The 26566-nt window shown below is 43.6% G+C and overlaps 2 protein-coding genes across 3 annotated transcripts; one reads left to right on the forward strand and one right to left on the reverse strand.

Annotated features, from left to right (window-relative positions):
- Positions 1-2517: 2517 nt before the first annotated feature.
- Positions 2518-8541, forward strand: LOC112053205 (protein Peter pan). The gene is made up of 10 exons (XM_052883808.1): positions 2518-2828; positions 3205-3357; positions 4269-4439; positions 4671-4793; positions 5100-5161; positions 5348-5498; positions 6253-6353; positions 6562-6690; positions 7335-7438; positions 8053-8541. The coding sequence occupies exons 1-10, from the start codon at positions 2643-2645 to the stop codon at positions 8502-8504; spliced, it is 1632 nt and encodes a 543-aa protein (XP_052739768.1). The 5' UTR covers positions 2518-2642; the 3' UTR covers positions 8505-8541.
- A 668-nt stretch (positions 8542-9209) lies between these two features.
- On the reverse strand, positions 9210-26427 carry LOC112053200 (uncharacterized). Of its 2 annotated transcripts, XM_052883806.1 has the most exons (14): positions 26221-26427; positions 25857-26134; positions 25290-25464; positions 24082-24320; positions 23435-23674; positions 23011-23175; positions 18671-22037; positions 18387-18535; positions 17499-17589; positions 16798-17013; positions 14897-15037; positions 13266-13376; positions 12172-12308; positions 9210-10994 (listed from the first exon to the last, which is right to left on the reverse strand). In XM_052883806.1, exons 1-14 carry the CDS (start codon positions 26290-26292, stop codon positions 10793-10795), a joined length of 5583 nt encoding a protein of 1860 aa, XP_052739766.1. In that variant the 5' UTR covers positions 26293-26427; the 3' UTR covers positions 9210-10792. The 2 variants fall into 2 exon arrangements, with proteins under 2 accessions (XP_052739766.1, XP_052739765.1); XM_052883805.1 differs by lacking the exons at positions 23011-23175; positions 23435-23674; positions 24082-24320; ... (1 more) ...; positions 25857-26134; positions 26221-26427 and adding an exon at positions 22423-22604.
- Positions 26428-26566: the final 139 nt, after the last annotated feature.

The following is a 26566-nucleotide window of genomic DNA, read 5'->3' on the forward strand; positions in this document are numbered from 1 at the left end:
AGCTTATTTAATAGGGTAATTTAGGGGCTTTTATTATATTTTCATAACAAGAATGTTTCCGAATCTTGTAAAATATTTTATTTTTTTTTCTGTTTCAATGAAATTTTAATTTTGATTCAAGACATTCAGACCTGACATGCTCAACCCACCAACAAAACATTATAAAATATATTTAAAAACACATAAAATTGTATTTAGGAAAGTTAAAAATATAAGTTTAGTTTTATATATATTTGTTTTATGTATAGATATTTTAGTTTTGAGCAAAATGACTAATTTCCTTGTACACTAAATTAAAATGGGAGTTGGTCAATCATTGTTCAAAGTCTGACGTGGTCTGTACCTACTAATACGGAAATAATAAAATAACATAAAATAAAACTTAGAACCATTTTTGATTATTCAACTCTTCGAATTTAATTTTATTTCAATTAAATCTTCAACTTCAACAAATGGCGGGTAACATGATGTCCCTTTGACGTTTGCTGTCATCTAAAATGGCGCCATCTTTGATTGGCGCCATCTTGTAAAATATTCTTTGTAATTGCATTTTTATTAGAAAGTTATATAATTTCGATCTAATTATTATTGTTTAATGTTGAATAAATCCTGTAGTTTTAAACTTCAACGATATAATATAGTCACTAGAGTGGTCTGGAATCCATCATCCACAGCTTTTTCTTTAATAAGGTTTTATGTAGATGTAGTCGGATGCAATTTTTATGACGATTCCGAACATCGTTCGTTAAGCTGCGCAATACAAGATTTTAGGTATCACTCGTTACGCAGTGGCGCGGCAACGGCATCACCCAGCGCGTATGCCGGTGATTTTAATTTAATTTATTTATTTGTTAAATTTGTTAATGAATTGAAGTCCTCTAAATTGTATATGGTATCTTTATTATTTTTATCTTCAATTTAAAAGCTTATAATTTAATTTTGGATTAAACTATTTTTAGTGTGCAATGAAATTGATACTGGTGGATTGATTTCTTATAAAAAATATAATTTTGTTTATAGGCACCTAAATTTTGGTGTGTAGCTAGATAATAAACAGCTTACAATCAATATAACAATGTATTAAAAACAAAATCTGTACTTGTTACCATAATAAAATTTTTTTCTCCTTATACTTTAAAAATAACTACTTTTGCATCCATATTCGAATTGCACGTCAATGCACATAATTTAGATTAAATTAAAAAAAAACCATATGATGCAAGGTTTCTTAGTAATATTGTATGAATTGTAAGTACATTGACTTTCATAAAAAAAATAAAAGAACTGGTCGGAAATAAAGCTGTTTTGAGTTACTTCGTTTCTCTTATTTTATATTCCTTTTGACGTGCCAACGTCTTATAATTCGATGGAGCCGGCTGCACACTCGAAAGAAGATGACGTCATGCGTCGTTCCCTCGCTCTAGGGTTGCCAACTTTTTTACAAGAAATAAAGTATATTCTGGTCTATAAAGATTATTACACAAGATTTTAGAAAAACGAACATTTTCTTTTGAAAAATGCAACCATTCCATCAGTATTTTCTTAATAAGTTGTCACGTTCAACTATCGTCAGTAAACCGACTTCAAAGACAATCGATTTTTTGCTGTAAAAAATGAACTATATATAGTATTTGATGATATGAGGACAAAAAGTGGTTGAAATATGCCCATCTAATATACATATTAAAATATACTATACAATAAGCAGTGTTAGATCGCATATAGTATATTGTTAAAAGTTTCGCTCCACAGATATTAAGAAAGTGATGTGAAGTGTAGTGATATCGTCGCAGTTGAACGGAGCGCATTGAATAGTCTTACCTAAGAGTATAATTTAATCACTACGTTTTACTCATAAAGTACATTGATTATAGGGTAGGTATGTACCTATGTACTAAATACTGATGAATGTGTTCTGTAGCAATAGCTCAATGGTTTAAATATGGAAAATCTCATAGAATAAGTACATTGGACAATTTTATACTATTTGTTGACTGTTGTTAGGACGTTATTGTTCTACCATTCTGTCATCATCATCATTATCAGTTGATAGACGTCCACTGCTGGCCTCTTGCATGAAGGAAATCGTTATTGCGTACAAACCACGGCGCGCCCGTGATTTGGTGCAGAAAACGATTTTTAAGGTTTGAAGCGGCCCGAGGGTCGCTTTGGGACAGTGGGCAAACACTACACTAGTGACTAGCGTAGATTAAGATCGGATGGAGCAAGCACAACGGTCTCCAGCCGCCAGCACCCAGCGGCTCCCTGCAACCCACTTGATATCCTCGGGCCCCCTAGTGGGGAACTCGATCAACACCGCGCTTTCCGACGCGGAGTCGCATTCCAGCAAGACCCAATGTCCATCAGCTCTTCGAACTATTACCATTCTGTGAATAGGTCGATTGAAAAGGCTAGAGCCCTTAGACAAAGTATTTTAAAAAGTAAGTATTGACACTGACATTGTGGTGCGTTTGACATTTATTTGACACTGACATTTTTCACTTTTCTTCTCAGACGTCAAAATCAAAAGTTCAAGCATGTTTTCTTTTGATTTTTGAACGGAAAATTGAATTATAACCTATAAGTTCATGTTGTTTATATTTTTTGTTGTAAAGAAATTAGTTAATTAAACACATTACACAATGGGAAAACGAAAAGGAAGATGTGCAAAGCGCAATGCGGCCACTAAAGAAGCCCTAGAGCCCGAACATTTAGTAAAAGCACCACATTCCTTCGTAATTCACCGAGGAAAGTGTTCAAAAGATCTAATGGACTTAACTAAAGACTTCAGGAAAATTATGGAACCTTTCACAGCATCACAGCTCAAGGTACGTATGAATAATACATAGATCAATAGTATAAAATTATTGATTTTAAACTACAAAATAGTAAGGCCATGCATTAAATCTAAAATCCAAATGTATTGTGCAAAGGTCTGGATCTTATTTTTTTATCCTATATTTATAGGATATAAGTCTTAGGTACTTCCTAGAATTATGAAATTTGGCAAGTTATAGCCACAAATACAAGAAAAAATCTCAAATCTCAAAAAATTATATAAATTATTAATAAAAAAATAAAAAACAGGGTGTCTGAAATTTGGGTAAAGCTACTTAAAAAACTGTTGGTATGGTAGTGTGACTCACACTTGTTCAGTGTACTGACTTATGAAGCAACATTACACTATAATGTGAAATATTGCAGGAGCGCAAGAAGAATACTATAAAAGACTTCCTGTCAGTGTCAGGGTACCTGCACGTGTCACATCTGATGCTGTTCACAGAGACTGAGCTGGGCTCGTACATGAGGCTGTCGAGACTGCCCAGAGGACCCACTCTCACCTTCAGAATACATAATGTAAGTTTTTTTACTCTTTCACTGTACTAAATACTTTCTGCTGGCATTGTATGCATGTTATTTATACACTGTAATTGTTCCCATTATCAGAGACAACACATAACAACACTTTTGATGTATGAATTTTAAATATATTAATTTCATGAATAACTTTTCACATGGGGCCATACAAGGACAAGGACTATTATACAACTACAGCCACATAGAGAAGGCAAAAAATATTTTATTTTTTATTTTTTACATGTTAGCCCTTGACTACAATCTCGCCTGATGTTAAGTGATGATGCTATCTTAGATGGAAGCAGGCTAACTTGTTACGAATAGGATGAAAATCCACACCCCTTTCAGTTTCTACTCAACATTGTACAAGAAAGTTAAAGGGCTTGGTGGTATGTCTTCACTGGTAGGGTAGTAACTAGCCACGGCCTAAGCTTCCCACCGGTCAAAATATGACATGCATCCCCCAGACATAATATGAAGGCCTGTGAGAAGATATCAATCAATATCAGTATAGTAATATTTTCTCTTCTTCTCTATCTTATATATTATTGCTCTCTCGTTGGTTGCTATAGGACTTATAAGAGAGAGAGCAATATTTTGAATGTGCCGGCTGCAGCTATTGGTGGACAATATGCCTTTGTCCTGATTTGAATAAACACATGTTGGGTTGGGCTAATGGCCTATAGTAGACCTAACATGTAACCTACAACATATCTTGTGAGGACAAAGTGTTATATTGTAAACCAATAAACCCAAACCAGAACTATTACTCCCATTAATTGCAATAGGAGAAAAGATGTCAATATATCTAGTTAGGTCACTCATTCGTCAGTGACGAGGTATGTAGTGTGTTGCATGTTAGGCCTTTGTTACAAGAGTGAGTTCTCACCATGGCTCCTGCCTGTCACCAGTACAGCCTGTCGCGCGACGTGGTGTCGTCGCTCCGCAAGCAGTACGTGATCTCGCGCGCGTTCCAGCACGCGCCGCTCGTGGTGCTCAACAGCTTCTCCGGCGAGGGCATGCACATGAAGCTGATGGCCACCATGTTCCAGAACATGTTTCCCACTATCAACATTACCAATGTAAGTCCTCACATTCTTATATTTTAAGTATTTATAATAATAATAAGCTAGATGACTAATATGAAATTTAATATAATAAACAATAGAAAAAATTAATTTATTATAAAACTAGTTTCGAACCCATACGGGGCCCCTAGTCATGAGCTGGTTCTTGCAATGCAGCACAATCCAAACTAGTTGGAATTAAAATTTAATACATGTAATAATCCTTTATTTCTTTTAATACACAAGGTAAAACTGAAAAACATCAGGCGTTGTGTGCTCATGAATTACAACCCCTCCAGCAAACTGATCGACATGCGCCACTACGTCATACGAGCCACGCCCGTGGGGCTCAACAAAGGGACAAAAAAGGTAACATTACACACATCCTCATACAGATATCTCACACAGAAACCCTCTAGTAGAAATCCTCCAAATTTGGAACAATAAGTCAGTTGTTCATTGGTGATGAGTTTGATTTCAGCATTAGGACAACAGTATCATGTCAAGAATAATATAAAATTTACTGGATATCAACTTTTGTGGCATAAAACCTTAAAAAAATTCAAACAAGCCTGAATCTGCAGAAATAGAAACCACTAATTTGTTACCATAGAAATAGAAGGATTTCATTGCTCCATTTTTTGAATAACATATTTAATTTTAATTACCTTCCAGATGGTGCAAGGGAAAATACCCAACCTCAACAGATGTAAAGACATGTCAGAATTCTTTGATAAGTAAGTGTATGGCGTAATTCATTATGACTAAGTATAGACCAGGATTTATAAGTGAAATAAAATATAAAAGTATGTACCTATGCAATTACAGAAATTGTTAAGTAAAATATTAAATTCTAAAAAAGCATTTGGGGTCGTGTCGTTTAGAGTGTTTGTTTAAACATATAAAATCCATCCTTCGATTAGAGCGGCGCTGTTATCTGAGAGCGAGTACGAAGACGACGGCAACCAGGTGGAGCTCCCGCAAAAGCTGGCGTCCCGCGGCGCCTCCGCGCGCAGCACGTCAGCCCTGCGCCTCGTGGAGCTCGGCCCCAGGATGGCGCTACAACTGATCAAGGTAAACTGTACCAGAGCACACAACCGCTGGCGTCCCGCGGCGCCTCCGCGCGCAGCACGTCAGCCCTGCGCCTCGTGGAGCTCGGCCCCAGGATGGCGCTACAACTGATCAAGGTAAACTGTACCAGAGCACACAACCGCTGGCGTCCCGCGGCGCCTCCGCGCGCAGCACGTCAGCCCTGCGCCTCGTGGAGCTCGGCCCCAGGATGGCGCTACAACTGATCAAGGTAAACTGTACCAGAGCACACAACCGCTGGCGTCCCGCGGCGCCTCCGCGCGCAGCACGTCAGCCCTGCGCCTCGTGGAGCTCGGCCCCAGGATGGCGCTACAACTGATCAAGGTAAACTGTACCCAGTGGCGGCGCCAGAGCACACAACCGCGGCGCCGTGATAGCTCAGTGAATGTCTTCGATTTGGAGAGCTTAGGTTCGAATCCGGTTCAGGGCATGGCGGTGCGCACCTTCAACTTTTGAGTAATGTGCTTTTTAAGAAACCAAATATTACGAGTCTAGAAAAAAAATCGTGAGGAAACCTGCATTCTTATGTGAAATCTGCCAGTCCGCTTGGGCCAGCATGGTGAACTATTAGTCTAATCCCTTTCATTCTGAGAGGAGACTCGTGCTGAACAATGAGCTGAATATGAGTTATTAATAGTGATGAATGCGCAGGAGATAGCAGTTTATAAATCAGTATTTGAAATGTAGGTTATATATTATGTTTCATATGTATATACCAAATCTCCGGCATCTATTCTAGGTAGAAGACGGTCTCATGGATGGAGAAGTGCTGTTCCATGAGCTGGTCGAGAAGACAGAAGAAGAGAAAGCTATAATCAAGAAAAAAAGAGAGGAAAAGAAGTATGTCTGTTTTATATACCATTGGTCTTAATCATTAAATTTAACTTATGAAATGGTAAATCGTTATATAAATACAAATAAAAACATAAGTACGGTAAAACTAAAATTAACTATAAATAATAATTATAATCAAATGAAAGTAATTAAAACTCTGACTTTACAAAATATTATATTGTGTATTTAAAAACAATTATTTATTCATTTGTAGACGTTTGAAAGAAAAGCGAAAATCACAGCAAGCTGAGAATGTGAAGCGCAAAGAGAAAGAGAAGGAGGATTTGAAACAGAAGTCGCTCGAGGGAATTAAGAAGAAGAAAGAGATGACAGAGAACCAGAGGTGAGAATTTAATAGGACTGATTTATATATCATCCAATAAAACGAGAATGATGTTTTTTAAATTAATACTAATATTAAAAATATAGGCTCTGAAATAACTGGACCGATTTGAAAAATTCTTTCACCAATGGAAATGTGCATTATCAGCGAGTAACAAAGGCCCTGCCGTCGAATGGCGCACCCCTAGCGGTTCGCGTACCCCACTTTGAGAAACCTTGCACTACGCTATTACGTGTAATGATGTCCAGATTGTAAGAATTAGGAAACACTGACTTCTCGAGAGAGAGAGAGTAGCATACCCTAGTCCAGCGGTTCTCAAACATCGTTCGGTGACGGAACCCTTGTGGAAGGCGAAATACTTGACGGAACCCTGTCTTGTTTTTATAAATGTATTCTTAATTAATACTAAAACTACAACAGTTACTACTTATTACATACTAACCCATTGTGATTGGCGACTTAGTTCGACTGCGCCTCATGATTGGACGCGTAAATACGTTCGACCTGAGAGAGGTGTTCTGTTTTTTTTTTCTAAAACTCTCGCGGAACCCCTACCAGGGTTCCGCGGAACACACTTTGAGTATGGTTGCCCTAGTCATATAAGAAACAAAGAAGCAAACCATTGAGCCAACGTTGTTCCTCAGGCTGATGGAGCTGGCGGCCGCGGAGTCTCAGAACGCGTCGGACGTGGAGCAGGACAACGACGCGCAGTACTACAGGGAGGAGGTCGGCGCCGAGCCCGAACAAGGTCACTTTCATACTGCTCTGTGCTATTCTGCGTATTCTTGCGTATTGCGTATCCGACTCTTGTGGGCCTAAGATCACGACATCTCAAGACGAGAGAAAAAAAAATTTTGACTCGCTCAATCATTCATCTCATCGTTTTTTTTTTTTTTTTTTTCAAAAGAGCTACTGTCCATCAGCGGTCGTCCATAGACTAAAAATGATGGTGACGATGACGATGACGGTGATGATGATGATGATGACGATTGAATTGGTTTATATTTTAATGACTCTTCGTCAATTTGCTAAATGCTGTGGGCCCGCGGCTCGAAGAGAACCCCCCAACCCGAATTAATTTAATACTATAAAAAAAACGAGTATGCTTTTAAATTCTTTAGCCCTCTCTTTTAACGTCCGTTCGCATCGCCTGATTACACTTTTTGTAACGCATACCAGTTTAATCCTAAATTCAAGCGTGCATAAAGAAGTTTTACTTTAAGAACAGAATCTCATAGCAATTAAAGTCAATTTCATTTTATTTATAAATGCTCTAACAGCCTGTGATGATGATGATCTTGAGTTATAGTTACTTATTTTACTATTTTTAATAAAAAGTAAAACAAAAATATTATTTCTCAGATCTCTTTACTCAAAACCCATCGAGGAAAAGGAAATCGAATGACGGAGAGACGAGAGGCTTTAAAAAGATGAGATTAGACAACAAATTAAAAAAGAAATATCAGTCCAAAGACGCAAATAGACAAGATGATAACAGAAAAAGAAAATACCAGAACAACAAAGATGGCGGGAAAAACTTCCAACGTCGGGAAGATGGAAGAAAAAAATTCCAAAATCGGGAAGATGGAAAAAAGAAATTTCAACATAAAGATGACAGAAAGAGAAATTTCCAAAATAGAGATAGAGATGACAAAAGAAATAACTCCAAAAATCAAGATGGCAAGAAATTTAAAAGAAATAATCCATCAGGGAAAACTAAAAAGGTGTTTGGTGGGAAATTCAACAAAATGGGTAAAATGGGAAAGGGTAAACAGGGAAAATCTAGCAAGGGGAAAGGAAAATCGAGGAAGTGATATTTATTAGTTTAAATAATAAAAAGTTTGAAATGTTTTCAGTTTTTGGATATCCCATAAAATTCCTAAGCCAAGCTATCCTGAAATTAAGAGCTGCTACAAAGTTTCTTGTTGAATTGAGAAATTACATTCAGGACCTACGGTAATTACAAGACTTCTACTTTAGTAGCAGTGTCTGTTACCCATAAACATAAGAATGTTAGCTTTTAGCGATATCTGTTGTGCTATATATTATGTATAACTAGCGCACGCCCGCGACTTCGTCACACAAGAGTTTTTCACAAATTCCTCGGGAATCATGGATTTTACCGGGATAAAAAGTAGCCTATGTGTAAATCTAGGCTATAATATATCTTAATACCAAATTTCAGCTACTTCGGTTCAGTAGTCGAGGCGTGAAAGAATAACAAACGTTCATATCAAAACCATCAGTTTTCGCAAATCTCGAGAAACCATGGATATTTTCGTGATAAGAAGTAGCCTATGTGTTAATCCAGAGTAAAATCTATTTCCATTCCAAATTTCAGCCAAATCGCTTCAGTAGTAGCGGCGTTATAGAGTAACAAACATCCAAACATCCATACAAACTTTCGCGTTTATAATATTAGTAGGATTGTATATGATTTCATTCTCACTATAAACGTAATATTTATTTCTAATTGTATACTGTTATGTGACTGAGGAATGCTTAAATAAAATTCAAAGTTTTATTAAAAATCACTTTTTATTAAAAATAATAATATCTTAAACAAGTAAACATTCACAGATTCATGATATCCATTGACGAAAATAATCACAATTCTTATTTGTACTTACCGTGAGAAATTACACAAAGTCGCAGTTAAGAGGTGCTTAATATTAAAAATCAATTTTTGTTTTGGTGATTTTTTCAAATGATTGAATGATTTGATGATCATCTTTCTTCGTCAAACGTAAAGCTATTGTACTGCAACTCTTAGGCCTAGTTTAGACTACTTTAGTATTTTAGTCGAGTACGAACGATTTTTGGGAGGTAAATCCAAAAATTGTTTGTTCACGACTAACGTACTTAAGTAGTCTGAACGGCCTGTTAACGATTGTTTTAAATCTACCAGTGGATATCATAATCGAGCTACCGGTGGATACATGGCCATCTATAGTTGAACGCGATCTTTATGACGTCTGAAATAAAACCGCAGGTCATACATAAAGTACGCTAAAATAAAAGAGCGCGGGGTGTTGCCCTGCTGCCACGCTCCTGCGTAACGGGTGATACCTAAAATCCTGTATTTTGCAGCATAAAGCACGAAGTTCGGAAACGTCATAAAAATTGCATCCAACATAGTGTAACAACTGTTGGTATCAGTTGTTACACTAGTGAGTGTAACAGCTATTGGTAGATACACTGCTAGCACTAGTGTTACAAGTTCCTCATTACAGGTGGTATTAGCATTAATTATTTAGGTAATTGGAGAGAGAGAGAGAGAGAGGTATCAGTGTTGGTATAAATAAGAGGGTAAATACCCTCTTATTTAAGTCATCAAATGATGACTTTAGATCAGTTGTTTGTTAGGCAGCGTAGACGCCGTCACGCTGCCAGTCGCGTTAGTGATTTTGTGCAATAATGTTTTGTGTTGCAATTATTTATCGTAAATTGTTTAGTATGGGCATGAAGAACATGTCGGGCAGGTAAGATGAGTGTTGGCATTTTGGAAGGCCTACTCCCAAAGTCACAAGTCCTGGTACCTGCTAAAGATGTTTCCTTTACCACAAAATGATGGCACAATCACTGTCGCTACTGGGCCGTGTGCACAGGTTTGTACCAACTTTAGAGCAAACTTAACCATCATAGAAGGCACTATTTCTCAAATACATTACTCGCTTCAACAAAGTCCCGAAGTTAGTCGAGTAGTGTAGCGAGGCGCTTCATGATCAATGGGTTCATGGGCGTAGCGAGGCACAGGTGGGCGTGCCCTCCCTAGGTGCGCGTTGGCCTATGGAGCTTCATACCAAATTATGAGATATTAAAAGATTTAACTAACTTTGTTAACAAATTATGATACGAAAAAGTGACGAGTTTAGGACGAAATTGAGGTTGAAACTGAATTTCAGTTTCGGGCGTAAAACTAGTTAAACTATGAATTTGTAATGTGAAATACTCAATTTAAGTACAGCTCCCCCCCCCCCCCCCCCCAGATAGAAAGAAAGATTCCTGGCTACGCCCATGAACGAGTTTTTGACTTCCTACTGGCGGTCACCGAGAGGGGAAAGTATGTAAAAAGTCCGTTACGAAGAGATGAGATACGCGGTCAGATGAGGAAGACCATGTCGTCCGCCATCATGAGCTGGTTGTCGGCCGTCATGCGCTGCAGAGCGGCCAGCAGCTCGGCGCGCGCGAAGGGCTGGTGGCAGAACTGCTGCGCCATGTGCGCGGCGATGCGCTCCAGCGGCAGCGTGTTGGCGCGCTCCGAGCGGAACAGCTGCTGCAGCGCCGCCTTGAACTGCGACAGCCTGAGGACATGGACGCGAACTATGAATATCTCTTATTAATTCATCTATACTAATATTATAAAGAGAAAACCTTTGTTTGTATGGTTGTTTGTTTGTTTGTTTGTTTGTTTGTTTGTTTGTTTGATTGTAATGAATAGGCTTAAAAACTACTGGACCGATTTTAAAGTTTCTTTCACCATTCCAAAGCTGCATTATCCACAAGTAACATAGGTTAAATTTTATTTTGGAAAAAATCAGTAAGATATTTGCGTTAACCGAACAAGGTGTAAAAAATCAACTAGAAAAGTAACTTATTTTGCGTACGCTGCCTAAATTATAAGAGATAGAACCTTAAAATGTTCTAATTAATTGTAGATTTTATAAATATCTACAAAAAAAATCCTGCTACACACTATACCTACCTATTTATGTCGAGTGAGGCACAACACCCATTTTTTTAGGGTAGGGGTAGAGTAGGGGTAGGATTGGGGTAGTTGAAAGTTTACACCGAGTTTCACGCTGACGAAGTCGCGAGCATCTGCTAGTACCTAATAAATAAGAATGTCTGTATGTGGTCTTAAACCCTACCCTACCTCTAAGACCTTGTCCAGAAGGGCCGAATTCGTCGCGAATCGTATCGCGCGAATTCACACGCGCGTTGTCGAAGTACTAGACATCAATACCTCGCGTCCACAAGCATCGCGCGAATTCCAAATACGCGCGTAAATCGCGTGCACTACGCTAGACTCTCGACTCGCGCGTGATTCTCGCGTATTGCGCGCGAGTCGAGATACTAGGGACGGCTTCTTGCGTCCAGTTAACGCGCGAACTCTAGAGCGAGTGCATGTTCAAAGTTCGTACTGAATTCCTCCACAAATTGGTGTGGACGCAACGGTCGCGCGTTATACGCGTTGAGAGAATTCGCCCTTTTTGGGCTGAGCACAACTTACCCCTACCCTAAGCATAGGCGTATATGGGGGGGGGGTCTGTCTGTTACCTTTTCACGGCTAATCCAATTCTAATCCTGACGACGACTTTATTTAACTTCAGATAAATTTAACTCTGGCGCAGAACGTGGGCTACTTTTTGTTGCGAAAATATAAATAGAAGGGATAAGGATAAGGGGGTAGAAATCCTTAATTCATCATTAATTTTTCAAGTAATATTCATGGAACCTGATGCAAATATGTAGGTGTACCTAGTGGGGTCGATGGCAGCCTGCGAGCGGGTGCTCCGCTGCTCGGGCTCGGGCTGCGCGGAGTGCGCCGCGCGCAGCACCGGCTCCGTCTCCTCGTCCGATGAGAACTCGTACGGGTCCTGTCCCTCGCTGCCCTCCTGTGTAGAGCATAACATCATCATCTCCTTACACTTAATTGGGGTCGGAAAAATATGTCAATCTTTTCCATTTGTCTCTATTACTCGTCAACTCATCATCCACTCCTTTTACACACATGTCCTCTTTCACACAATCCAACCATCTCTTCTTTGGCCTTCCTCTCCTCTTATGACCTTCCACTTGCACATTCAACATTTTTCTAGTAATATGACTTTCCTCTCTACCCATTACATGTCCATACCAAGCTAACCTTCTACTCCTCAATTTTTCTGTCACTGGCGCCACCTTCAGACTTCTTCTTATATACTCCTTCCTCTTATAACATATAAGTATTTCGTTTTTTATACTTTTCTTGACATAATTATGAAAAATCATGGCAGTATTGTTGATCATTGTTTAAAAGACTAGCGAAAAATCGCTATCGAATCTCTAGCGACTGGAAACATACTTTACAACACAAAAAAATTCGCTTTATACTTCTCTGGTTAAAACCTTGAATCCACCTACCGTACGTATCTTTTTAAGGGCATAACTGGGTAGAAAAGGAAATCAAAATTTAAATAGGTTCGAATATAGGAATACTTAGACACATTAAAAATAAAAGGTTGTAATGAAACCTCCTTTAACATATCTTACCTCCGTACCGTCCGTAGCATGAGCTTTTAACATCACCTTCACCTTTTATAAAGTGTAGAAGGTCTGACTATCACAAGCAATCAATCTCTGGAGAGACATAAGCTTTATGATAAAACGAATAATCCACCACCTCACATGGCCCTTTCAACCTCTCGGTAATTTGGGCCAAATCGAGGAAGAGCGAACGCGGCACTTGCTCTTTGCGTGTTCCCGAGACGCCTTCTTGACTCCCTAAGTTATTTTCTCGCTCGCTCCTTGTCTCTTGATACTCACTCTCCCCCTTCTGGGCGACACACGACGTTGATAAAGCGAATAGTTACCGTTCGTCTGGACTTCTTCGGCCGGGGCTGCGAGGGTTGCTCTGCGTCGGAGCCGTTGGCCTCGTCCGCCGACGACGCGCGCCGCTTGCGACGCTTCTCCTTTGACAGCACCTGCCATCATCGTCATCATCAGCCCTGTTTATTGGTATACTAGCTGACGCGCGGTTTTACCCGCGTGGTTCCCGTTCCCTTAGAAATACGGGAATAAAATATAGCCTATAGCCTTCCTCGATAAATGAGCTATATATGATAGAATTATTCAAATCAGACCAGTAGTTCCCGAGATTAGCGCGTTCAATCAAACAAACAAATTCTTCAGCTTTACAATATTAGTATAGATAGTAGGTATAGATTGAAGGCATTCCTTCTCACACACTTATATATCTTCACAGGCAATAGAGTAGTTAACTCGTATCAAATTTAATGTAAAAAATATTAATTTCGTGTAGTACAGGAATAAGGGTTCGAAATGTATCGATATAAATTAATAAAAGTTATGGATTTCTTACTAACTTAATTTAAATATCACATAATGTTTCAAATATTCCAAATAATTGTTAACTAATATTATTGTTAAATGCTCCGTTTGTAAAGGATTTGTTATAGTGACGTCATAAAACTGTTGAAATATAGACAATACTGTCATGGTCGACATTTTTGACTCGTATTGTCAAAATCATTGAGCATAGACCCAGTCTGCCCGAATGCGGGTCGGTAGGCTAAATATTACACTCTCGACACCAAGGTGCAAGGTATACGAACAGTCGAGCCACGTGGCGCGACATCGTCACGAAGCAAGCTTGTGTTAGGGTTCACGACCCTTAGTGATGAGGAGCACGACGCGAGCAGGAGGAAAGGCTCTCCGAGGCACTCTGTGGCCGCAGTCAATATACACATAAGGTATAAATAATTCATATAATTAAATTAATAAGCAAACCAAGATGTATAGAATATGTATAGAATAAGTGTTTATACATCATTTTATGTTCCGCGTTTACGCCTAGAAAATAACACGTCCATTAGTTGTAAGCGCATTCTATTATGACGTAAATTAATCTTATTAATTGTATAGAATCATTTAGTATATAAGATCTTAAGTATTGTAAATATTTATGCTATTATAGTATAATATACAACCGACTTACGTTTTGGGGCAGCTAGGGGGTTGGAGAATGCAAATGCGTATAATTTTATACTTATTTAATAAGAAATTTTGCAATATAATAATTATTACAAAAATATATTATAACTAACTATAACTAAATAATGAATCGCGATCGGAGATCGATCTGAATTCATAAATTATAACTAAGATCGGCAATCGATCTATTACATTCTATAAGTAAAACCTACACCTAACCTATACCTACATGACTACTGATCGACGATCGACCAAGTAATAATGATCGCTAGCTCTTAACTTTAGAGCAAACCGCGGTTGACGTCAGTCAATGTAGGCCGATGCTGATCTTGCGCGTCTTGCAGATGGTACCATGTGCGAGGTTTATAGGCCAACTCTTACATGGCAGCTTCTGGGTTATAGCTGGACGTAACAACCGTGTACACTCCGTGGTTTCATTTATACCAAAACACGCAAGGTCGGTCTGCCCGAAGACCAATCGTACACTCACCTTCTTGAAGTACGCGTAGTGCACGAGCTCGATGGCGGCGAGCGCGTCGTCGTGCGTGACCTGGAAGCTGAGCCGGCACTTGGCGTGCGCCGTCGCCAGCCGGATCAGCGTCTCCAGCGTGCGCGCCGTCACCGGCTGCGTCTGTTACACCACACTCAATTTAGTTTCGGCGCACTGCTGAGTTCGAGCCTCTTCTCAGAATGAGAGGGGTTAGGCCAATAGTCCACCACGCCCCCATGCGGATTGGCAGACTTCATACACACAGAGAATTAAGAAAATTCTCTGAAAATTAGTTTAGATTAGGCTAAACTTTGTGTGTTAGTGTGTTATTTCGCCGCTTTGGTACACCGGCGAACGTTATGCCCCAGAAGAGTGATAAAGAAATGTATTTGTCTTCAAGAAAACATTTTAATTAAGCCAATTAAACCAGATCCTTATTTATATCATATCATCATCTCTATATACTTTTATAAGGGGTTATACTTGGGTTCCCTGGGCCGACGTTGGATTCCCTTTTGGGACGGAAATAGATTTTGCTCCAGATTAACATACCTATAGGTTACTTTCATCCCGAATAATTCATAATTCCTGCAGGATTTTTGAAAAATTTGAATTCACGTGGACGAGGTCGCGGGCGAAACTTGAACCATAGAAGAAGTCAAAACGAGTCGAAAAGCTCAAGAGACAATAAGCGAGTTTGAAATAGTTCAAAGATGATGGACGTTAGGGTCCCAAAGCGCTGTTATGACGACCTCCGCTAGTTCAACTGACGACATCGAGTGTGTTCCAGGCAGCCACTGGACGCTGGCGGCTAGAGACCGTATTTTTCGGAAGACTTTACAGGAGACCTATCCCTAGTAGTGGACGTCTATCGGCTGATGTAAATGTGTATCTTGGCCTTTCAAGACGTTAAGTATTGTCCGCTGAGGTTATTACTTCTAGGCTTGTGGTAAGCTGCTGGTAATGTCTAAATAACTTGGGAAACATAATCAGGTTATCCTCCGCATTTTTCCCTTTCGCTTCTAACACAACTGGCAAAACTAGGCGCTAGGATATCACTGATAGGAGCCTTTCTGTGGTATACCTAAATGCCTAAACTCACCCTTTTCACCTATTATTACTACGACTCGAGTACATCTGATTGGCGTGAAAAAAATTCCAGGAATGAACCACTGTAAAGTGCTGATAAAATCCTTCAATAAGGCTGCCTTAGAACTACTAGCGCTCAGGACGAAATACCTATGTAACACTGTGACTGTGGATCTAATAGGCACATGTCCCACCTTGAGATTTGGGAAACAGATATGTGTTTCCTCTGCCATTTATATTAATTTCGTGTAGTACATGGAATAAGAGTCCGAAATATATCGATATTTATTATTAAAAATTAAGGATTTCATAAAAACTAATGTAAAAATCACGTATTTTTCCAATTTTCTAAACGTCGAAAGCACTGTCGTACATTGTATGACGTCACAATGTTACTTGATACACTAAACGTCAAACTAATGGTTAACTAACATTTTTGTCAAACGCTCCGTTTGTTATGATTTGTTTACGTGACGTCATGAAACAGTTGAAATATAGACCGTCATGGCGGACAGGCGTTTTTTCTCGTATTGTCAAAAAAGTATGATAATTTTTTTCAATCTAGTAAAACGATAATAAACAACTTAAGAACATATAAAAAAAAGTGTCAACTAACCTATTGCCAACTCTAATACATAAACGCATCCTACAACTAGAGCATTCCATCATAAACCTGGAAGAGGTAAAATACATCCCAACCAAGAAACTGCTGCTGTACGGCAGCGACCAGTATTGGAGTGGAATGGCTGGTACACAATGGATCTGACACAGGGTCTGATGAAGGCTTGCAGAGCTTTATCAAGAAGACATACCCTGGCCACGTCGCTGTCCATCATGTCCTGGTTGCGCAGCTTGGCGTACTCGTCGGCGATGGAGTCGCTCGCCTCCTGCGTGAGCTTGGGCTTCATGAGGCGCGCGATGTGGATGAACTTGCGCATGAACTTGGTGCACAGGATCTGCTCCTTGCGGCTGCGCGACTTGCCGTGAAGCAGCGGGTCGTACTTCTCGTATATCGAGTCTTTTGTGTCCTGGAAATGGAATATTATTATTCAAATATGTTTTACAATATAAACTAGCGTGCATGTTATTCATTTTAATCGTGACCGTGGATGGTTGCTGGTTTAATTCGGTTCTCGATTTATATCTTAATACCTAATTCGGTTCAGTAGTCGAAGCGTGAAAGAGTAACAAACATTCATATCATCAAAATCAGCAGTTTTTACAAATCTCGGGAAACCATGGATTTTTTCGGGATAAAAAGTAGCCTATATGTCAATCCAGAGTAAAATCTATTTCCATTCCCAATTTCAGCCAAATCGCTTCAGTAGGAGCGGCGTTAAAGAGTAACAAACATCCAAACATCCATACAAACTTTCGCGTTTATAACATTAGTAGGATGAATTTAATATTAAATTCAACAATATCTATTATTTAAGTTAATTACTTTTTTAATGTATACAGGAAAATTGCCTGTAATTAAAGATGAAACAAGAACAAATGATCCAAATCTTACCGCAACTTCATCATTGTCAGGGTTCTCTGTGGACAGCATCTCCACTGAACAGCCCATGGGGAGTACTTCTCCGTCTTGTTCTTTTGGATTTCTGAAATGAAATTATCTCAATAATACTCGAGGTGAAAACAGTCCTGGATTAGCCTATAAGTTATTTAAGCAATATATAGAAAGAATACCCAAGCATACCACCATACTAAATTAATTGTATCCAATTATCTGTATCAGGCGTAGCACTTCCAGCTTTCTTAATGTCTGCTTCCAGCTCTACTACACTTATCAGTCAGATCCTCAACTCATCAAGTCCGACTGATATGAAATAAGTGCCAGCTCTTGGGTCACCTGACGCATGGACCAATTTGTCAGACATAGCATTGGTTCAGTAGTTCCGCCGTTAAAGAGTATCAAACATCCAAACAAACGTCCATACAAAATTTCCCGTTTCGGAGAGTGCGCCCAGGAACTTTTCGATTTAGTTCCTTCTTCACCTTTTTACCAAAGAACTGCCAGGCATCGCAGAGATTGCATCCATACCTAGTTGCCTACCACCCTACCACCTCCAACATGGATATATTCAAGGGCGTCTGTATGTCAGTGGGTTGGTTTCTGACACTATGTGGTTGTTATCCCACTTCTGACACCATGTAATAAATGTATATCGGAATATATGATGATGATGACTGGAATCTTGATTAAGACACTATTTAGTTAATGAGATAATATCTCCAGAATTAGTATGACGAAATGCAATGACTAAGTAATAAGTAATGAGTAATGACTATTAACATGATAGTGACAGTTGTTACGGACAGACGTTGAAAATGACTTTGACGATTGAAGTTACATATTCTACAGACGATAGACTGTACTCAAACTCATAACAGTTACCTGTATCTGTGCATCCTCAGCACGTGCTCAGCAATAAGGTTGTCGTGGTCCGCGTCGGCGATGTCCAGCATCACGAACAGCAGGTCGAACCGGGACAGCAGCGAGTCTTGCAGCCCGATGTTCTCCATCGGAGTCTTGTACTGGTCGTACTGTGGAGCATACGTAGCACTTATATTGAGACGAACATTGAGCGACGCGTGCACGCCCGCCTTAGCGATGGTGACGCGGCCCTGCTCCGTCACCTGTGATGACCACCACCCCTCGTCTGAGCGCTGACCACTCACCCGACCGTACACAGGGTTGGCGGCGGCCAGCACCGCGCAGCGCGCGTTGAGCGACGCGTGCACGCCCGCCTTGGCGATGGTGACGCGGCCCTGCTCCGTCACCTGGGATGACCACCACCCCTCGTCTGAGCGCTGACCACTCACCCGACCGTACACAGGGTTGGCGGCGGCCAGCACCGCGCAGCGCGCGTTGAGCGACGCGTGCACGCCCGCCTTGGCGATGGTGACGCGGCCCTGCTCCGTCACCTGCGATGACCACCACCCCTCGTCTGAGCGCTGACCACTCACCCGACCGTACACAGGGTTGGCGGCGGCCAGCACCGCGCAGCGCGCGTTGAGCGACGCGTGCACGCCCGCCTTGGCGATGGTGACGCGGCCCTGCTCCGTCACCTGTGATGACCACCACCCCTCGTCTGAGCGCTGACCACTCACCCGACCGTACACAGGGTTGGCGGCGGCCAGCACCGCGCAGCGCGCGTTGAGCGACGCGTGCACGCCCGCCTTGGCGATGGTGACGCGGCCCTGCTCCGTCACCTGTGATGACCACCACCCCTCGTCTGAGCGCTGACCACTCACCCGACCGTACACAGGGTTGGCGGCGGCCAGCACCGCGCAGCGCGCGTTGAGCGACGCGTGCACGCCCGCCTTGGCGATGGTGACGCGGCCCTGCTCCGTCACCTGTGATGACCACCACCCCTCGTCTGAGCGCTGACCACTCACCCGACCGTACACAGGGTTGGCGGCGGCCAGCACCGCGCAGCGCGCGTTGAGCGACGCGTGCACGCCCGCCTTGGCGATGGTGACGCGGCCCTGCTCCGTCACCTGTGATGACCACCACCCCTCGTCTGAGCGCTGACCACTCACCCGACCGTACACAGGGTTGGCGGCGGCCAGCACCGCGCAGCGCGCGTTGAGCGACGCGTGCACGCCCGCCTTGGCGATGGTGACGCGGCCCTGCTCCGTCACCTGTGATGACCACCACCCCTCGTCTGAGCGCTGACCACTCACCCGACCGTACACAGGGTTGGCGGCGGCCAGCACCGCGCAGCGCGCGTTGAGCGACGCGTGCAAGCCCGCCTTGGCGATGGTGACGCGGCCCTGCTCCGTCACCTGTGATGACCACCACCCCTCGTCTGAGCGCTGACCACTCACCCGACCGTACACAGGGTTGGCGGCGGCCAGCACCGCGCAGCGCGCGTTGAGCGACGCGTGCACGCCCGCCTTGGCGATGGTGACGCGGCCCTGCTCCGTCACCTGTGATGACCACCACCCCTCGTCTGAGCGCTGACCACTCACCCGACCGTACACAGGGTTGGCGGCGGCCAGCACCGCGCAGCGCGCGTTGAGCGACGCGTGCACGCCCGCCTTGGCGATGGTGACGCGGCCCTGCTCCGTCACCTGTGATGACCACCACCCCTCGTCTGAGCGCTGACCACTCACCCGACCGTACACAGGGTTGGCGGCGGCCAGCACCGCGCAGCGCGCGTTGAGCGACGCGTGCACGCCCGCCTTGGCGATGGTGACGCGGCCCTGCTCCGTCACCTGTGATGACCACCACCCCTCGTCTGAGCGCTGACCACTCACCCGACCGTACACAGGGTTGGCGGCGGCCAGCACCGCGCAGCGCGCGTTGAGCGACGCGTGCAAGCCCGCCTTGGCGATGGTGACGCGGCCCTGCTCCGTCACCTGTGATGACCACCACCCCTCGTCTGAGCGCTGACCACTCACCCGACCGTACACAGGGTTGGCGGCGGCCAGCACCGCGCAGCGCGCGTTGAGCGACGCGTGCACGCCCGCCTTGGCGATGGTGACGCGGCCCTGCTCCGTCACCTGTGATGACCACCACCCCTCGTCTGAGCGCTGACCACTCACCCGACCGTACACAGGGTTGGCGGCGGCCAGCACCGCGCAGCGCGCGTTGAGCGACGCGTGCACGCCCGCCTTGGCGATGGTGACGCGGCCCTGCTCCGTCACCTGTGATGACCACCACCCCTCGTCTGAGCGCTGACCACTCACCCGACCGTACACAGGGTTGGCGGCGGCCAGCACCGCGCAGCGCGCGTTGAGCGACGCGTGCACGCCCGCCTTGGCGATGGTGACGCGGCCCTGCTCCGTCACCTGTGATGACCACCACCCCTCGTCTGAGCGCTGACCACTCACCCGACCGTACACAGGGTTGGCGGCGGCCAGCACCGCGCAGCGCGCGTTGAGCGACGCGTGCAAGCCCGCCTTGGCGATGGTGACGCGGCCCTGCTCCGTCACCTGTGATGACCACCACCCCTCGTCTGAGCGCTGACCACTCACCCGACCGTACACAGGGTTGGCGGCGGCCAGCACCGCGCAGCGCGCGTTGAGCGACGCGTGCACGCCCGCCTTGGCGATGGTGACGCGGCCCTGCTCCGTCACCTGTGATGACCACCACCCCTCGTCTGAGCGCTGACCACTCACCCGACCGTACACAGGGTTGGCGGCGGCCAGCACCGCGCAGCGCGCGTTGAGCGACGCGTGCAAGCCCGCCTTGGCGATGGTGACGCGGCCCTGCTCCGTCACCTGTGATGACCACCACCCCTCGTCTGAGCGCTGACCACTCACCCGACCGTACACAGGGTTGGCGGCGGCCAGCACCGCGCAGCGCGCGTTGAGCGACGCGTGCACGCCCGCCTTGGCGATGGTGACGCGGCCCTGCTCCGTCACCTGTGATGACCACCACCCCTCGTCTGAGCGCTGACCACTCACCCGACCGTACACAGGGTTGGCGGCGGCCAGCACCGCGCAGCGCGCGTTGAGCGACGCGTGCACGCCCGCCTTGGCGATGGTGACGCGGCCCTGCTCCGTCACCTGTGATGACCACCACCCCTCGTCTGAGCGCTGACCACTCACCCGACCGTACACAGGGTTGGCGGCGGCCAGCACCGCGCAGCGCGCGTTGAGCGACGCGTGCACGCCCGCCTTGGCGATGGTGACGCGGCCCTGCTCCGTCACCTGTGATGACCACCACCCCTCGTCTGAGCGCTGACCACTCACCCGACCGTACACAGGGTTGGCGGCGGCCAGCACCGCGCAGCGCGCGTTGAGCGACGCGTGCACGCCCGCCTTGGCGATGGTGACGCGGCCCTGCTCCGTCACCTGTGATGACCACCACCCCTCGTCTGAGCGCTGACCACTCACCCGACCGTACACAGGGTTGGCGGCGGCCAGCACCGCGCAGCGCGCGTTGAGCGACGCGTGCACGCCCGCCTTGGCGATGGTGACGCGGCCCTGCTCCATGACCTCGTGGATGGCGGTGCGGTCGATGTCGGACATCTTGTCGAACTCGTCGATGCACACCACGCCGCGGTCCGCCAGCACCATGGCGCCCGCTTCTAGCCTGTGACATTCAGTTCGTTTGATACAGTCTTGGTTGACAGCCTTGTGCTTGATCTCGACATCAGCAAGTTGAGGGATTCATACTTGATTCCCTATTAATATTGTATCATAACCAAAGTTTCGTCATATTGCACACAATCAAATGCCTTAGACAAGTCACAAAACACGCCAAGAGTGACATGACTTCCAAGACGGGTTTGATGTTAGCAAATGTCTGTTAATAGTTAATAGTGATTAAAGTTTGTAATTTATAGAGATTACATTTTAGATTTTACACATTTTACCACATTTGTGTGCACAAAAAAGCTGAGACTTGGCCACCGATGGGTCGCCGATGAGAAGGATGTTGTGTCACAGGTGAACAATCGAAGCGATGTAGCGCTGACCTGCGGTCGCCGGTGTCGGGGTCGGTGGTGACGGCGGCCGTGAGCCCCACGCCGGAGGAGCCGCGGCCCGTGGTGGTGATGGCGCGAGGTGCTGTCATCAGCACGTAGCGCAGCAGCTGAGACTTGGCCACCGACGGGTCGCCGATGAGAAGGATGTTCTGTCACAAGTGAACAATCGAAGCGATGTAGCGCTGACCTGCGGTCACCGATGTCGGGGTCGGTGGTGACGGCGGCCGTGAGCCCCACGCCGGAGGAGCCGCGGCCCGTGGTGGTGATGGCGCGAGGTGCTGTCATCAGCACGTAGCGCAGCAGCTGAGACTTGGCCACCGACGGGTCGCCGATGAGAAGGATGTTGTGTCACAAGTGAACAATCGAAGCGATGTAGCGCTGACCTGCGGTCGCCGGTGTCGGGGTCGGTGGTGACGGCGGCCGTGAGCCCCACGCCGGAGGAGCCGCGGCCCGTGGTGGTGATGGCGCGAGGTGCTGTCATCAGCACGTAGCGCAGCAGCTGAGACTTGGCCACCGACGGGTCGCCGATGAGAAGGATGTTGTGTCACAAGTGAACAATCGAAGCGATGTAGCGCTGACCTGCGGTCGCCGGTGTCGGGGTCGGTGGTGACGGCGGCCGTGAGCCCCACGCCGGAGGAGCCGCGGCCCGTGGTGGTGATGGCGCGAGGTGCTGTCATCAGCACGTAGCGCAGCAGCTGAGACTTGGCCACCGACGGGTCGCCGATGAGAAGGATGTTGATGTCACTGTGTTCAAAGCAAAAATCTTAATAGCAAGGTATTAGACATACCATGTAGACTGGCGTGCACAAGTTTTTTATCTAGGGTAGGCACTATACATAGAAATTGTACAAAATTGAAAATTCCTCTTCCAATACAGGCTCATCAGGGCAAACCACTGACCACTGACTAAGATCACAATAATATAGTGCCATTGGGCAGAATTTTCTCCATGCTGGCAATTACCAGATATTGTCCTTTTTATAATGGTAGCAATGCAACTCACCCTCTGAGTCTTGTGCCATTAGGCAGAATCTTCTCCATGCCGCCCAGTAGCAGGCAAAGGATGGCCTTCTTAATGTAATCGTGGCCGTGTATCGACGGGGCCAGCGACTTGCTCAGCAGCTCGAACATGTCGGTGGTGGAGCGCTTGGCCATGCTCTTGCACAGCTTGACGTCTTCCCGGGAGATGGTGAGGTTCATGTCCTTGTTTACTTGGGTGATGTTGTTGGCTATGAGAATTGTCCTACAACATTATTTCTTGGTTACATTTTATTTCAAAGTCAAAGGACATGTATCAAAGAACTTGTCCCAAATTCCGAGAAGAAAAGAACATAAAATATATTTTAATATTAATTAAGTATTTTCATCATGGCAACATGCTTGTAACTCACACCCTGACCGATTGTCAGTAATCTTCGCGTAGCAGCGTTCTTCAATGGCGTTTTTAAAGCCATTTATACTATTATTATGTTTAAATAATACGATTTATAATTTAGATAACGTTTATTGAGCTAGGTAGCAAGACATGACAGTTGTAAAGTGTAATTATTCAACTACCTACCTAATTCACAGAATTTATGTAGATTATATACATGACAACTATATTTGTATTTGTCCTATATTGCTAAAAAATTCATGCTCTATTGTTACCTAAAGGTGCCAGCAGTGAAGCTCCCCTGTTTGTTGGGCAGGCACCTGTAGTTCCCCACCACCTGCACCCTGTCGCCAGGCTTGCACATGTCCACCAGGTCATTGTCGCACACCACATCAACACTGCGAGGCAACTGTCCAGCTGGTGCCCTTTCTGGCATCTCTTGTATTGTCAGGGTCTGGTGGTCTTTGTAGCGTGATAGACCATACTCTGTTTCTAGAGGGTTTCCATCATCGTCCTAAAAGAAAAAAGGCCTTTTTACCTGACTGAAAAATAACCTCAAAATTTTAAACTGATAATAATTGATTTATTTTGTTATTTTCTAGAAAATCCAAACAACAACATCAGTAACTTAGCAATTGAATATCTCCTGAGGATTATCCAGATTCAATGAAAAAATGTTTTAACAGGGAATAGCAATATAATAAATTATTCACTGTTCATAATAAACATTGAAAACGCCTTGCCCATATTAATACATTGTTACTAGAAATAAAAAGACCTATAAGTTGATCAACAAGAGAAATTGATTTTATCATAATCTTTATTAAGTGCAGCAATTTGACCACAATAAATACATCTTAATTGTTTTGATATACAGTGTAAACTCTATAAACGTCACTAAAGGGACTGTGTTTTAATAGCGTTATAGAGAGTAGTTGTTACATGGAAAGAAGAAAAATGTACGAGAAAAACATTTTCATCAGTATTCAGTGATTTTCTTTCACTAGCCATGTTTACTATTTAAAAGTTTGTCAGCAACTAAGAATATGATAATGTATAAAGTCCATGACTTCTACTTATTAGTCATGGTCAACAACAGTGCACAAGTGTAATCCCAATTTGGAAACAAAATAACAAATTTTATAGAAAGTGTTTTTTTGCATGACGCCAATAGTCAAATTTATTAAGGACTAGGATAACAAAGAGACAAAAGAACGTAGACAACTGTGTGGTTTTAACTACTTTTGGAAACTTTAACAGTACTTTTATTACCTAATTGTCATTCTAGAGAGTGGATGTAAGGTTATATAGAGTGTATCATTGTTTGGAGAACAAGCTAAAGCAATCAAAGCCATGTGATTTTAACACTTTAGACTTTAAATGTAGTGATGACAGAGTTTACACTGTATTTATTTATAAATTAGAAATGAAATCTTCATGGTTCAGTTTTTGAATGCTTTGATATATTTAGAGTGTTTCATACCTTAGTAGGGTAAACAGCAGTAGTAGGGAACGCCTCAAAGGATGTCAAGTCTGTATACTTCCTCTCCATCACTTTCTTGGTGGCCGGGCAGTAGTGCACGCTGCGCACCACCTTGGGCCTCACCAGCGACACCCTTGTCACAATGCCCTCCACACATATTAGATTGCCCAAATAACTGTAAAGTTATTGCTATCATTAATTAAATATTATTGAGATTAGATTTTATTATTATGATCATTATCATTAGAACTTGGCACCCAACTTTCACTGCCTTGGTTTTGGTATTTTTTTATAATTGAAGCATAATAAACTGTTAAAAACTAGCATATCCCTTGGCATTCTAGATATTCAAATTATACTGACACATAAAATTCAAGATTTTGATCAATCTTTTGAGTACAATATCTGAACAAGAATCTGGATCATTATTTAGTTAATTCTCTATATTATATTGATGTGATTCTCTACAAAAATACTTGATCAATTGCATGAGAAAGAATAAATTTTAATTTTCAAAAGAATAAATAAAAATTTGAATTTAGATTCCTTCAATCATACTGAACTCACCTTGATGTCAAACTTCTTGGTGTAACATGCTTTGTACCAAAACTACCTGAAAAAGCCACAAAGAACTCTTCTTGCTCTTTGGCATAGGTCGGGTCTATAGAAGAAACATATTCCTTTAACGCTTTCTGAAACGCTATTTGCTCTTCGAAGGCGGTCTCCAGTAAGTTTTTGGCTCTTTCGGGATTTTTTCTTCTAAGGTCATTTATATTTACAATGAGTCGCCTACTCTGTTCACCGATCATAAGTTTCACTTTCTCCATATAAACACCTTGATCCTCCTGGAATAAAGTCATAAAATATATCTTAAATAAAGTATTCAAACTGTATGTCTACGATAATTAGGTTATAACTACAGTAATTTTACCTCATCATCTAAAAATTCCAGATACTCCCGTTGCAGATCCCTTAAACGTTGGTCGAAATCACCTTCTTCCATATTTATGTTGGATAAAAGTGAAAATTTATTAGAAAATTAATAACAAAAAAAAAAGAATCTTGATGAAAGGGAGCTTGACTTCAAAAAAAAAATGCATAACAAACTTTGGCGCCAATTCCAACTGTCAGTGTCATGTTTTTTTTTTAAATAATATCTGACTTTGTCCATAGAGTACATTTTCTAGCCCATTGAGGAGTAGAAGGTTAGCTTGGTACATGTACTGCGTACCTTAGACCATTATAACTGGATGTGGTTCGCTAACCGTTACCCCCCT

The sequence above is a fragment of the Bicyclus anynana genome, chromosome 10, assembly GCF_947172395.1.
Source record: "Bicyclus anynana chromosome 10, ilBicAnyn1.1, whole genome shotgun sequence".
In the NCBI taxonomy this organism is placed as follows: Eukaryota; Metazoa; Arthropoda; class Insecta; order Lepidoptera; family Nymphalidae; genus Bicyclus; species Bicyclus anynana.